The sequence below is a fragment of the Equus asinus genome, chromosome 24 (assembly GCF_041296235.1).
Source record: "Equus asinus isolate D_3611 breed Donkey chromosome 24, EquAss-T2T_v2, whole genome shotgun sequence".
NCBI lineage: Eukaryota > Metazoa > Chordata > Mammalia > Perissodactyla > Equidae > Equus > Equus asinus.
Window position 1 is genome coordinate 22,905,140 of NC_091813.1, and position 15,291 is coordinate 22,920,430.

Sequence of the window (15,291 nt, forward strand, 5' to 3'; positions counted from 1 at the left end):
CACTGAATGAATATAAATTCAACCAAGTACAAAGAACTTTGACCTTTCAGTCAACCTCTATAGTGCTGGTCGTGATTCTATATATGTAGTTGGGTGATTGTATATACATAAACTTAGCTTCTACCCTTATTGTTCTTAAGAGAACTAGGAATACTGGTTTGGCAACCAATGGTCTAGAAAATTTTGAAGTGGAGAGGAGGAAAAGTGAGTGTTCTTCAGTCAGATGACCTCTAGCTTTCTGGTAACTGTGGGAATGTAGTCTTCTGACAGGAGGCAGAGAGCAGGTAGAGTGACACTGAGGGCCCAGCCCAGCCAAAGTGAGCTAGAGATCCTGCTCTAGAATTTCAGGGATCGTGATGATCCCTGAACCCTCATGCCATCTATTTTCTGAATCACAAAGCTGAAGAAGTTTTAGACATTGAAGGTGAAATGAAACAAGCCATGAATTCAGTGTCTGCAATTCCTGGATCAAAGATTAAGGTAAATAGTGTGTGTGATTTTTAGTGATAAGAGATGAATGTAAATACTGGAAATCAAACAACGTTCTCATAAAGATTTCTGATTGTTATCTTCTAATCTGTACATCAATAAACCTCTCCAAGGCTATTTTCCCATCTGTCAAGCAAGAATAATAGTGTCTGCCCTCCCTACCTCTGAGTCACCAAATAACCCTGCTGGCTAATTTCATTAAAAATTAGGGCCATCTTGGGGCCGGCCCAGTGGCACAGTGGTTAAGTTTGTGCACTCCAGTTCGGCAGCCAGGGTTCACGGGTTTGGACCTTGGGTGCAGACCTACATACGACTCATCAAGCCATGCTGTTGCAGCATCCCACATACACACAGATGTTAGCTCAGGGACTGTCGTCCTCACACACACAAAACAAATAAGGCCATCCATTGGGACTTGTAGCTTCTCCCTCACAAGAATTTACTGTTTCCTCACCAACCTTTTCTTCTCATTTCTCAGATGATGAAAGATCCTATCTGCTTCTCAATGTGTGTGTGTGCTCTGATTATTTAAACAAAAAGTTGGACATTTTTAGTTACACTAGAAACTTAATTCCCTTTTTATATTTCTAGCGGTTTATTTTTTTTATTTTTTTACTATTCCACTGATCCTCTAAAAATTCCTAATTACAAAATAGAAATCGATATGAAGATTTCTCTTCACTATCACTTACATATTAGTTTGGAAATAATTATGCATATAATTTATCTTAATAAAATCAAGTCGAGGAAATAGTGGAATTTTAGCAAACAATGGAAATGGAAAGTTTTTCTCATTCATAAAGTATTTTTAATCTATTATATATATACACACACACTCAGTAAGAAACCATTTCTGTGTTACAATTTAACATTGGTAGGGTTTGGGGTTTTCTTAAACTTTTTTGTTGATATATAAAACACAGAAAAACATACAAATTATCAGTACACCATTCCACAAGTTATAGTCACAAACCTAAATTAAGAAATAAAAGACCATATGTCCCCTCAGATCCCCTCCCAATTATTGTCCTTTGCCTTCTCCCCAGAGAGAACTACTGTTCTGACTTCTAACACCACAGATAAATTTTGCCTTGTTTCTGAACTATAAATATATATCAATATTTTATTTTGTGTCTCATATGTCTTCTTTCACACAACATATGTTTGTAAGATTCATCAGTGTAATTTCACATAACCATAATTTATTTTCATTGCTGTTTAATATTTCGTTGTATGACTATGCCACAGTTTCTCTCTTCTGGTGCTGGACATTTGAGTTCTTTCCAGTTTGGGGCTTTTACAAATAATGCCATTATAGACATCCTTGTACATGTCTTTTTATGTATATGTTTATGTATTTCAGCTGCGTCATATGATGTCCATATATATTCGGTAAATATATAAAATAGAAATTGAGGCCACAAAGCCACTTGCTCACTGTGAGAAATTAGATTGCATCATTTTCTTTCTTTCCTTTTCTTTTCTTTTTTTTTTTTTGAGGAAGATTAGCGCTGAGCTAACTGCTGCCAATCCTCCGCTTTTCGCTGAGGAAGACTGGCCCTGAGCTAACATCCATGCCCATCTTCCTCTCCTTTATATGTGGGATGCCTACCACAGCATGGCTTGCCAAGCGGTGCCATATCTGCACCCAGGATCCAAACTGGTGAACCCCAGGCTGCCAAAGCGGAACGTGCACACTTAACCTCTGCACCACCGGGCCGGCCCCCATCATTTTATTTTCTTTAGACTAATATGTCCTATTTATTTTTCTCTTTGGCCTTTTTAGGGTTCTGAATGAGTTTATTATGAAAAACCCTAGTTTGGAAAATAAAAAAGACCAAAGAGACCTTCAGGTAAGGCATTCTGAATTGAGGGCTATTGCCAAAAGTGTGTTACTCAGTGCCCTTGACTCTAAAATGATAAGGTCAGATAAGATCATCTGTGAAGCTGTGTGTGGGGGGTGTGTGTACACATACATACATTTTTCCTTGTTTCTTTAGGATGTGACTCATAAAATAGTGGATGCAATCGGTGCAATTGCTGGTTCTTCTTTGGAACAGACGACATGGCTGCGACGAAATCTTGAAGTTAAGCCGTCTCCCAAAATAATGGTGGATGGAACCAATTTGGAATCTGATGTTGAAGGTATTGGTCTCAAACATGTAGGTTTATATTTGTAGGCATATTCTCACTAAGAAATCATTACAGCTAGCACTGTAACTACCGTAAAATCGTCCCTTTGCTCATGTTTAGTGGGTAGCTTTTATCAGTGGGAAAAGACCTAACTCTAGCTTTACTTTACCTGTCTTTTCTCTTATTTAGATATGTTATCACCTGCAATGGAAACCTCAAACATAACTCCTTCTGTATATAGTGTTCATGCACTGACGTTACTCTCTGAGGTAAATATTATCAAGTTTTTTTGTGAACATTCAAGTAAACAGTTTCACAATTAAAGATTAGCAAGTAATTCTTATAGACGAGTCTTTAATTTGAAAAACCATTTTGTACTTCTAGAAATCACTATTTAGAATAAACAAATGTATGTGGATTTGTATTTGTATGTGGGTGAGTTTGTTAAATATTAGTGATAATAACTTTAGATACTGCTCACCTCCCCATGTGCTATTTTTTTAGAGTGTGCCTTTTTTAAAAAGGTAGGTGCTTTTGTATCATAGTATGGTAGGAAGGGGTGGAGATGGGATCATGATGCTTGCCACTGTGAAGTAGTTTACAGTGTACCAAACATTTTTATATACATCCTCGGACATGTTCTTTCGTGGACTCTGGTACACTGCCTTGCAGGTCGTATCTGTTTCCCCTTTTCAGATGTGGATACTGAGCCTCACAAAGATTCGAACAATAGTGCTAAGGCCAAATAGCTACTAATTGACAGAGTTGGGACTAGAGGAGCTCAGCTCATTTGGCTGGTTTTTTCCCAGCCCCTTTTTAACCAAGTCATGGAAAGAGAATACAGTCATACATCGCTTAACAACGGGGATAGCTTCTGAGAAGTGCACCGTTAGGTGATTTTGTCATTGTGCGAACATCATAGAGTGCACTACACAAGCCTAGAAGGTATAGTCTATTACATATCTAGGCGATACGGCACTAACCTTATGGGAGCACTGCCGTATATGCGGTCTATTGTTGACCAAAACGTCGTTATTCAGCACGTGACTACACTGAGTTTCTAGTCTTAAATTTGCTGTTTACTCACTGTCACATTAGAAAGTTCTTGACCTCTCTTTTTCTATACTTCTCTATCTTGGTTGAGAGTTGTAAAATTTGCCCATATTCATATTCTATAGTTAAAATGGATAAAAAAGCAAATAGTGGCAGAAATCATTCATATAAGAATGGCTTAGATCTGATTTTAGGTTTTTCTAATTTTAAGGTATTCTTGGTTTTCTTACAAACTGAAAACCACTTCTGAATACTGTCAATTTTAGCCATTAGATTATTCTCTGTTTCACTTCTTATGTTTTTTAGGTTTTGGCTCATCTTTTGGATATGGTTTTCTATAGTGATGAAAAAGAACGGGTTATTCCTTTACTTGTAAATATTATGCATTATGTTGTGCCCTACCTCCGAAATCACAGGTACTATTATCATTTAAGTAGATTTCTTAGTTAATTCTTAGCCTGTTAGAAACAAATTGTGTTCCTTTGTTTCCATTTTTGAATTACCACAAAATGACATTATTTTTACCTTGAATTATAATGAATAAAAATAAAAAACATTTCTCTGATGGTGCTGTTTCCTATCATTAGGTAAATTATTTTAGGTAAATTATTTCATTTTCATTAAATTTGATTAAAATTTTATTATTTTAGGTAAATGTGAACAGTTATGAATAACTTACTATGATGATTAAAATTATAACTTACAGGTTAAGGTGGTTTTCCTTCCTCCTAGTGCACATAATGCCCCTAGTTATCGAGCCTGTGTCCAGCTGCTTAGCAGTCTTAGTGGGTATCAGTACACTCGGAGAGCTTGGAAAAAAGAAGCTTTTGACCTCTTTATGGACCCCAGTTTCTTTCAGATGGACGCCTCGTGTGTTAATCAGTAAGTCCTTGTCTCGCTTTTATTTAACATGATAGTGCATCTCATAAAGCCTGTTGAAATCAACTACTATCCTGCAAAGTAGAGCACTGTTTTTTAACAATAACAACAACAATAAAATCTTAATTACATTTCATAATCCTTATCTATTTCAGTTGGAGAGCAATTATGGACAATCTGATGACACATGATAAGACAACATTTAGAGATTTGATGAGTGAGTATTGTGGGATGACAACCTAAGCAGTGTCTTTCCTGTACATGATCCATTCTTATTATTTACTTTGCTCTTTTCTAGAAACTACTGAATTAGCTCTTTGTTAAGTTATATTTAGTACCCTATAAGAATATAATGTTAAAAGTTAGAGGACAACATAGTGATAAATAATAAGTAAAACTTTTTGGCCATGTCTAATTGGTCTCTAAATCGTTTCCCTAGCACACAGCATAGCACCTGGCACATAGTAAACACTCAGTAAGTAATTATTGAATAAATGAAAGACTGACAGGTGGGGAGGCAGGGAAATACGGTTGGATCCAACCTATGGGACAAGTTACTCTAAATCCTGGGGATCTGTATATCTCCTCTGAAGGAAGAAAGAGAATCGTTCTCCACCCCCTCCTCCCATCATAACTGGCTTTGTATATTAGCATTCCTAACAGTATTTCATCTGAAAAAAAGGTTTTCTTAATTTTTTTTTTTAAGTTTGAAAGTTATTAAGCTAATAACTCCAAATAGCAGTGAAATTGGGTGAGTCTATGGAAGTTCTTTAACAAAAACTGCAGTTTCTCCATCTGGAAAATATTCTCTCTTCTCTAATCTTAACAAAGTTGTTTTAAGGTTCAGATTCATCCGTTCAGCAAATATTTATTAAAAGACAAAAATGGGCCAGACATGATGCTAACATTAATCAAATAAATAAGAGTATTTCAGGGAGTAAGTAAGAAGTTGTAAAGGAAGTAGGGCGATGCAATAGATTTTAAATAACGGCTGAAGAGCTCATATTTGAGATGAAAGTAAAGCCAACCACGAGAAGGCCTAGGAACACAGTATTCTAAGCAAAGTGAACAAAAGTTATAAAGGTCTTGGAGTGGGAACAAGCTTGGTGAGTTCAGGGAGCAGCAAATAAGACAATGCGGCTACAGAAGAGTGAGCTGAGGGTGAGGGACAAGCCCAAGGAAGGAGAGCTGGGTAGGCCAGGCCAGAAATTATTTTTTAGGTAATGAGTAGGATTTAGGCAGATGGCGTAAGATATTAAAGGGTTTTATAAAATGGCATTCTTAGTGATTTTTATCTTTTGAATTCTCCAGTTCTAAATTTTTCTCTCTCCATATCACAATTCCTAACCATTGGTCTTCTGGCTTGTATGCTGGATCTGTCTGTCAGTCCTTCTGCCCCAGGGAGGAGCCCCAAGTCCTCTAGCCTAAGTTCCTCTCGCTCTTGGATGTGATGGACGATCTAAACATTTTTAAAAAACAAATAACAGAGTGATCTTTTTTCAAATGACTAGATGACTGAATCACAACCTCTCTCGCTTGCTTTTTTTTTGTAGCGCGTGTAGCTGTGGCTCAAAGCAGTTCACTTAATCTCTTTGCAAACCGTGATGTGGAGCTAGAGCAGAGAGCCATGCTTCTCAAAAGATTAGCTTTTGCTATTTTTAGCAGTGAAATTGACCAGTACCAGAAATATCTTCCAGATATACAAGGTAAATAGTGAAAAACTATTTTCTCTATCTTCCAAACTATAGGGGTGTTTTGTTCCTTAGGAAATACTTTCCTTAAGTTCTAAGTTGGAGTGAAATATACCAAGTGTAGGTAGATGGAGAATGTTATAGAATTAAAAATTTATTCTACTGAAACGACAAAAACTATCACCAATACGTAAAAGAAATCAAACTTTGAGTTTGTAGAACTTGCCTAAATCTGGTCTCCATCCAATTGTTTGGTTCAATTTCCTAGGAATTCATGTTTGAGGATGAAGTATAAGACTATTTTGCCACAGGCAGGCATGTTAGCATTTTTTTTTTATTGTGGATAAAGAGTTCTATACCTTTAAGGAGAAGACCAAAATATAGACGGAGCCAGGAAATTTTGGCTAGAAGTAACATTTGGACAGCTGTAGTCTGGGGTCAGGGGGAGGAGAGTATAAGGTTTTTGATAACCCTCATCAAATGGGTTAGTGGCCCTCAGAGTCCTGAAGGATATGGGTGCACTCATCATCACCCTATGCCACCAAATAGCTCCCCAGTGGGGATGAATTTGCCCCGGGGCAGAGTTGTTGGCTGCTTGCTGCTCGAGTCTGTGCTTGTGCAGCCACCAGCCTCCACAGCCACCATGGGGACTGGGTTGGCAAGGACAGCTGTCATCTCTTTAGTGAGATTATTTTTCTCTCTCAGAAGATAAGTGACTCCTTTCCTAACCCTTCATACCTTATGTCAGATATACAGCATGCACACTATTTGTCCTGTGAGTTTTTTTAAAGTTGGCTAAGTGCTACTCAAAAGAGTGGTCCATGGACCATTCAATCCATGATAAGTACAGAAATTTAGAGTAAACATTTTTAGACTTTTATAGCAATTTGACAGAATCTGTTGAATCTAGTCATAAGAAAACGGCATTTGTATTTTATATATCTTTCTTCAATTTGATTTTTCTAGTAATTCATTTTTTATTATATTTTACAAAAGGATCAATCTGAAACAGATTGAAAATTTTTTTAAAAGTTGGTCGTTCACCACAGATAGTTTGAGAAGTACTAAATTGTATAGAAAAGCTTTATATTAGAATGATTCTAGTTATTAAGATATTGAAAATATACTGCATTTCTTTCAGAGAGATTGGTTGAGAGTCTCCGTTTACCCCAGGTGCCAACTCTTCACTCCCAAGTGTTCCTGTTTTTCAGAGTGTTACTTTTGAGAATGTCTCCACAACATCTTACCTCGCTCTGGCCTACCATGATTACAGAACTCGTGAGTTAATTTCAGCTCAGTCAAGTTATAACTCTCAATTATAGAACAGTGTGATTAGTGTCAACATGCTAACTGGATAAAAACTAATCTTGGAAGAGAACTGAGCTCTAAGCCTGTTGCTGCCAATTTTTACAATTGAAAATGGTAAAACAAGTAAGATTCCATCTCCATACAGCATTAACTTCCAAATACACAACATTCCAAATATTAGCTCCCTGTGAATCATTACTTCGTCTGGTCTGGTTTAATTCAGCCTCTTCTCCAAATTGTTGCCTTTGTCATGGCTGCCAGGCCTGGCTCCCACCTGAGCAGTCCCTCTAGAGTACATCTCGAGAGTGATTAGAGACAAGTTAGCTGGATTTAAATGGACTCACATCAGGCATGTTCTCACTCTTGAAGCGCAGCACCTACCCCAGTTAAGCTTGCTTCAGAGAGACTTTCATAAAGACTTTGTGATTCCTGAACAATAAAACCTTCCCATGTCCCACTACACTAATCCATTCCCCTCCCTAAACCACATGCTGTCACCCTCATCTGAATGATTTGGGGAGTTGGGGAAAGGGAGATGAGAGAAGAAAGGGAAAGGAATCTATAACTCTGGAAACCCAGCATTTATAATTTCCCAACAAAGAAATTTGCTTTATTTTTTTTCCTTTTTTTAATAACCATAACTTTGTTCCATAACCTTCATCTCAACCCTGCCAATTGCAGTTTTATCTTCAGAAACTAGGTATAAATATCCTCAAGTCAGGGGCCGGCCCTGTAGCTGAGTGGTTAAGATCACGTGCTCTGCTTCAACGGCCCAGAGTTTCACCAGTTCGAATCCTGGGCGCGGACATGGCACTGCTCATCAAGCCATGCTGAGGCGGCATCCCACATGCCACAACTGGAAGGACCCACAACTAAAAATACACAACTATGTACTGGGGGGCTTTGGGAGAAAAAGGAAAAAGAAAATCTTAAAAAAAAAAAAAGATCCTCAAGTTGTATCCTAAAATTTGCTTTTAGATTAATGAAAATATAGCCTAAAGATAATTTGAAAGAAGTATTAAATACCCAGTTTAAATAAACATTTAACATTTATTCCACGGTCTTCAGGTCCAGGTATTTTTACTGATGGAACAGGAACTCACCGCTGATGAAGATATTTCACGGTAATGTGTAATTCATTTCAACATATTCTTGTCAGTGTTTAGTATCCTAAAATCATCCAGAATGTTACTTTACAACTAGGAGAGTATAGATAAGTGTTTTATCTGAATACGTTATATGGTTAGCCTGTTATTAGCTAACTGATCATGTTGGATATAATATATTTTCACTTACTCCTTAAGCATTTTAGACTGGATTAAACTATCAGTATTCATGGCCGTTGGCCTCTCAAATTTTGTTTGAAGCAGTATAATATTCTTTCAGCTCCGTAAGCCATTTTGATTTTGGTAGGTCTTGTCTCCAAAACATGCAGCAAATCCTATTATAGCCAGCAACCTACAACTAAGGTATCCATATGTCCAGATCTGCCAGATTGATCTCAGTTTATATAATTTTATTCTTTTTAGTAGAGATGGTTTATTAATGTATGACCAAATATAGTTTATTTATGTAGGAATTTTTGTACAAAAAGTTTATAAATGAAAAAGTTCCTTTAAGACCATGTGTCCTGAATATACTTTATTCTTCTTCACTGCAGGGTTTATGAAAAACAGTCCCCTCTACTAATAACTGTGCTTTTTATTATAGAAATTGCCCCTCCATCTTTGCAGAAGGACACTGAGTAGTTTGGGGGTGGGGGTCTCTTGGTTTTACAGATTGTATTTTTATATTTCTTGAGTGTAACACAAGTTATTCTGTACTATTTTTATGTTCTTAAAATTTAAAGAACAAAAGTGAATTTTTTATTTGAAGAACAGCAAAATTACTTTAGTCATGACCTTGCTTGGTAATTACCAGTACACTTATCAGAATGATTATGAAAAATATTAGTGGGCACTTTGAGTTTCCAGGAATTAGCTCTTAGTAGACATGTATAGCTGCTGACAGCACTGTCTCCTGCTTACAGCACTGCCGGCCCCTCTGTGGCTGGGCTGGAGACAACCTATACAGGAGGGAATGGCTTTTCTACTTCATATAACAGCCAGCGGTGGTTAAACCTCTATCTCTCTGCTTGCAAATTTTTGGATTTGGCTCTGGCATTGCCCTCTGAAAATCTTCCTCAGTTTCAAATGTAAGTAAAAGCAAGGATGTTAAATGGATATTTTGGAAATGTATTTGCTTTGATCATTGACATCTAAGACTAATTTAAAAGTTTTTTTGTGCAAGTTGAAATTGTCCGAATTTTTTATTAGAATGTCATCCTTTTGGCGGGGGGGGCGCAGTGGGGCAACAGTTACTAGAAATAAATGATTGCCATGGATATTAGGATTAACAGACCAGTCAACAAATTGAGTACCCACCAGGTGTGAGGCACTGGGGTACATGACTCACCAGCTTCAAGTCCAGTATAGGATGTTCTGATAGCTGATGTGCCAGATGCTGTGAGGTGACACAGCAAAGACCCCTCCTAGCTCAGGGTCAGAGCGGGCCATGAGGGGAGTTTTATGCTGAGGAGGTGAAGAGTCAGGGTTGGGGGAAGCACATGGGTGAAGACTTAGAGTTTAGAGTGGACCTGATGTGTTGGAAGTGTTGAAAGATTAGTATTGCTGGAGCAGAATGTAGACAGAAGAGACTGGAAAGGGACTAAATTATGTAAGGCCTTGTAAGCTATATTGGAGAATTTGGACTTTAACCTAAGAACAGTGGGAAGCCATTGAAGCATTGTAAGGAATGAAGTGATGTCATCAGGCTTGCATCTTAGAAAGTTTACTTTGGCTGTATAGTTTGGAGAAAGGATGGGAGATGGGCAAGACAGGAATCAAGCAGGCTATTTTATTCAGATGATAGTGAACTGAACTAGAGAGATGGCAGGGGGGAATAGGGAGAAAGTTAATACAATTCTCACAATGCCTTGTTCATAAGTGCTGAAAAAGATTTAATTATGGTTTTTCATATTTAAATTTTTAAAATAATAGGCAAACTATATAAGATTGTTTTATCAAAATGTAGCTCAGATAATTTGAGAATTTATCCACATGATCAAATATGTATTTATATAATGTATTGTGTTATATTATTATTCTGGAATGCAATAATAATAGGATAAAGAGTAAGATACCAGAATCTTTTTTCTATATTCGAACATGCTTAAATCTCTAAAAACTGCTGTTTCACAAGCTTACTTTTCATTAAATTTAATGGAAAGAACTAGAAATTATTTTTAGATTAATTCTAGTTCTTTTAATTTTTTTTTTTTTTTTGCATTTGAAAACCTTATATATCTACTTCTTGATGAATATCAGTGGTTGGGTATCTGTTAAATTGATGTTACTCTTGAAGGAATTCAGAAAAGGATACTAAGCTGAATTGTAGGAAATTGGCCAAAATTAATTAGGCTACTTCACAAAAGTGTCAAACTATACTCTTCAGTGCTCGAGGAATAAAGTTGAGACTGCTCATGGTATTGACATTTTATCTTCTATGATGAGATCAAAAATGAGTTTATCCTCTTTACTTGTCAAGATACAGTTACTAGAAAAGGGATGAAATATGCCATAATATTAACTACAGTTTTTTAAAAACTACTGTCTTTTTAGAAAAAAACTATAAATAGTATGGAGAATTTAATAATCTTGAAAGAGTAATATCTATCTAAGCATGATATATATTTCAAAAGTTCAAAATATTTGATAATTTACATACAATAAAAAAGCTTCCATGTGACTAAAAACTATCATAAAGTTTAAAAGGCAGCCATGAGTTGGAAAAAGATATTTGCAGTGTAATGACAAAAATCTAACTTGCTTAATATATGAAAATTGATAGCCCAATAGAAAAATGGGCCAATGACACAGAGTTAATAGTTCATAGAAAAGGAATGGCTTCTCAACATAGGAAAAGGTACTCAGCCATACTCATAAGAGAAATTCCAATTAAAATGATAAATAACCATCAGAATGTTAAGATCTAAAAGTGTATTTCCTTTTACCCTTAGCAACAGAAGCATTCTTATTCTTCTTGGAAGTGTACATTGATATTGTCCAGTTCTTCAAAGAGGTTAAATTTACCAAAATTCAAAATATACATTCTCTGTAAGCCAGTAATTTTGCTACATGCAAGGATTTATTCTGCCTCTGTACTCTCAGATGTGCACAAGATCAGCATTGTATAAGGGTATCCATTATGGCACTATTTGTAATAGAAAGACATTGGGACAATCTAGGAGACTGGTTAAAGCAGTACCTTCCAGCACTGGAGTACTATGTAACTGTTAAAAAGGATGGGGTCTTATATGATATTATCTCCAAGAGATATAATTAAATCAAAATAAGCAGCAATCATGTCTTGTTTGGGATTGGCTGTGTGAATATGTGCTGTTTTATGCGTAAACTTTGTAAGGATATACAAGAAACTGGCCATATTAATGGATCCTGTGGTGGGAGACTGCCTTTCTTTGGTATGCCCTTTTATACTGTTTGAATTTTTTCCATAGTCAGATATTAATTTTACTTCCTAAGGATAAAAATAAAAACAAAAATACAAGGAAAGTATGAAAGAATTCTTTCAGTTCTTCTCCCCCTTACTGTGTATTTAGGGAACATTTGGCCAAGCATACAGTGGAGGCTTTGCCTATTAACAAATGAGGACAGGAACTTTTGTTGAGTTACTTGCTTTGTGCCCATGAAAATAATAGTGACGAGCACTTTACAAGTTTACATATTCATTTACTCATTACAACCCTATGAGGTACTGAATAGTATCTCACTGATGAAGAAAAGGCTTAGGTTAAGAAACAAACCCAAGGTGACAGGGCTACAAGTGACTCCAGGTGGCATTTGAATCTGTAGAAATGGTGGGGTCATGATCTTTCTATTATGTTTATGTGGCCTTGTCTTAGATGGCAGTCTGTCTTACTAATGTTGATATCATTCTTCTATACGTAGGTACCGATGGGCCTTTATTCCAGAAGCCTCAGATGATTCAGGTTTGGAAGTCAGAAGGCAGGGCATACATCAACGAGAGTTTAAACCTTATGTAGTACGACTAGCCAAACTTCTTCGGAAAAGGGCAAAGGTATTACGTTCTTCTTTTTATTTGTAATTTACTTTTGTGAAGTGTAAGAAGATAAAACTTGTAAGATATATTTATATCATCTCATACTTTATATCTTTCAGTATGCATCAGGCTAATTAGAGATCTTTGTCCAAGAAAATAGTAATGAATTTGGTGTGTTCATCAGTTGGCCTTTGTTAGAAATGTTTCATCATCTTTTCTTTTGCATTCAAAAATTTTCAAAAGTAAATTGTACAATTTGGGGATGATCCTGGGTGGTTTTGTGAGTCCTAGTTTGCAGTATATGCTTTGAGAGCTTAGAAATTTTCCAGTCTTATGGGGTCACCTATTCAGGCAGCAGCTCCTAAACCACATTCCTTAAACTATAGAAATGGAATGGACGAAAGTGATTAAAAAGGAGGTGGTACTTGAAGGATATAAAGAACTTGATTTAAAATCAAGTTGTTTCTTTAGGGACTAAGTAAAAGGATAGAGATGGAAACGAAAGTTGGGTCCAGAGCTTAGGATAGGACTTGGGTACTTTCACTTGGATATCACAGGGTTTGAAAAACTAATCATGACAACAGATCCAGAAGCAGTGTGATTTTATGTATGACCCCAGGCACAAGTACTTTCTGTCATCCCTGCATCTCATTAGTAAGAAGTGTTTTTATAAGACTTCTCCCTTATCTAAGGGATAAACATGACAGTCTTTTGCCCAAAACTTGTCCCACAAAATAAGAAAAGTTTTGATTGGAAAGCATTTTCCCATCCAAAACACTTTAAACAAGGTCTTCATGGCCAAGCATATTTCTCACTGGAACAAAGGCTATGAGTTCTCCTCTTTCCTTCCACAGGACAAGGAGGAGGACTTTAAGACAGTGATTTTGGAGGGATTGGAGATGGCCAAGCATCAGGTGAGGGTGGCTTTTTGATGCTTGTGATATGGCAGAAACATTTGCCACATCTGGACCAAATATTGAGACACAAACCAGGTCTGAATTTCAACAAGTACAAGAGAGGTAAACAGGAAGGAAGTCTTTCTTCAAATGTAGATTGATGAAGTGAAAGGAGAAATCATTTGTATGGAAACATGTTTGAGTTTTTAATTTTATTTATTATTGAGGAGCTGGTGTAGTTCTGATCAAGAGGAGCAGAACACTGAAACAAGGGCACTCTTCTTGGTGAGAGCTTAGTCAAAGTCTCTTTCTTAAAGGTACATCTCGACAAGAATATAAAAAGGTTACACCTTAGTTCTCCTACATTTGGAAACTAGCTCTGTGGAGGGTTCAAGCATATTATCCTAAATTTGCCTTCAGGATAAATTTCTCTCTGTATGCCCTTTAATTACTACTGAATTGCAGTTTGACTTAGGGGACTAAAGGTGGTATGGTCAGTCAGTTCATGGTAGTGAGTGATGTGAAAGTAGCCCCAGGACTGTCATTAAAGCCATTGTTACAGTGAAGAAAAGGAAGATGGTTTCCTCTATCCTGTAATTTAGATTGGAGGTTAAATAACTGCTAAGAAATAAACTAAGTGATGGCTTTTCTTTTTTTTTGTTGTTGGCCATAAAGAACTGGCTGATCTTCTCTTGTTTGCTCCTAGTCTTGTTTTAACTTGAATCTATTTTCCTTTCTCAGGATTTTATTTTTAAGTAAGCAAACAAGCCTTGTGAGCATACACAAGAAAATAAGCTGGATTGTGCGTCTGCTTTGTCCACTAGGAAACTAGTGATATTAAAATACTAGGTAAACAGTGAAAGTTTCTTGGCAGCATCTGATCTTAGAAGGCAAACTCTTAGAAAGCAAAATTGTTAACGAATATGACAGATTGTAATTCTTTTTCCTAAGTCCCACTTGATGATTTTCTTCCTGTTTTTATCCGGTTCATTGTTTGTCTTCATGATCTCTACCCAGTGTGTGTTCATATCTTTGATTCTGCCCAGGTTCACACATCTTCACTTCTTTCATAACGTTCCCTAGGTAGACTGATGTCTCCAACTACGTATAGTTTAGTTGGCTGCTCAAACTAGCCGCTTAGTACACAAATTATTTTACTTGCATTTATATTTACCTGACAGTTTTCACATACATTCTCCTTTGACTTCCCTGCTGCAAGATAGATTATATTTCCCCATTGTATAAGTGAGGAACCGTTCTGTAGCTTGCCCAAGGATGCCACACAGTAAGACAATGGCAGAGGCAGGACACTAGCCAGTTATTTTGACTCCAGGCGCAGCTCTCCTCCCCATATTGTTTAGCGCAGCACAGAAGCAGACAGTGGTGTCTCTGAGGGATCCTTTCTCTTCTCTGTGCTGACAGTAATGATTCACTTTGCACCTTGCTCCCATCTTGTGGCACGTTTAAGCCATAAGGCTAAGAAGGAATTAACTGATTACTAACTGTGGAATGTATGAGACCCTTTGTCCCCTCCTAGCCTTCTTCTGTAGTCATTTTGTGACCTAGTCCTTGGTTACATTAGTGGGAGTCCAGAAATCTGGGAGCTTTTTGAGGTATGCAAAGCACCACATGAACTTGTAATATTTGACTCTCCCTATCCAAAACTAATTCTGCTAAGCTTACTTGTGCATTCTAGTTGGAAAATGTTACTAAGGTGTTAGACC

The 15,291-nt window shown here is 36.8% G+C and overlaps 1 protein-coding gene across 16 annotated transcripts in view; it reads left to right on the forward strand.

The window, feature by feature from the left end:
* The window catches only part of DOP1A (DOP1 leucine zipper like protein A), a 91,175-nt gene that overhangs the window by 75,123 nt on the left and 761 nt on the right, over positions 1-15,291 (forward strand). For 12 of the 16 annotated variants that reach the window (XM_070496664.1, XM_070496657.1, XM_070496667.1 and 9 more), the window contains 12 exons: positions 2,276-2,342; positions 2,490-2,634; positions 2,812-2,891; positions 3,982-4,091; positions 4,408-4,557; positions 4,710-4,771; positions 6,108-6,260; positions 7,387-7,523; positions 8,622-8,677; positions 9,583-9,747; positions 12,560-12,689; positions 13,526-13,585. In XM_070496664.1, coding sequence (XP_070352765.1) covers positions 2,276-2,342; positions 2,490-2,634; positions 2,812-2,891; positions 3,982-4,091; positions 4,408-4,557; positions 4,710-4,771; positions 6,108-6,260; positions 7,387-7,523; positions 8,622-8,677; positions 9,583-9,747; positions 12,560-12,689; positions 13,526-13,585 — 1,315 coding nt within the window. Of the gene's footprint in view, positions 1-2,275; positions 2,343-2,489; positions 2,635-2,811; positions 2,892-3,981; positions 4,092-4,381; positions 4,558-4,709; positions 4,772-6,107; positions 6,261-7,386; positions 7,524-8,621; positions 8,678-9,582; positions 9,748-12,559; positions 12,690-13,525; positions 13,586-15,291 lie in introns of those variants that run through there. The other 4 variants (XM_070496665.1, XM_044757506.2, XM_070496666.1 and 1 more) reach the window with 2 other exon arrangements.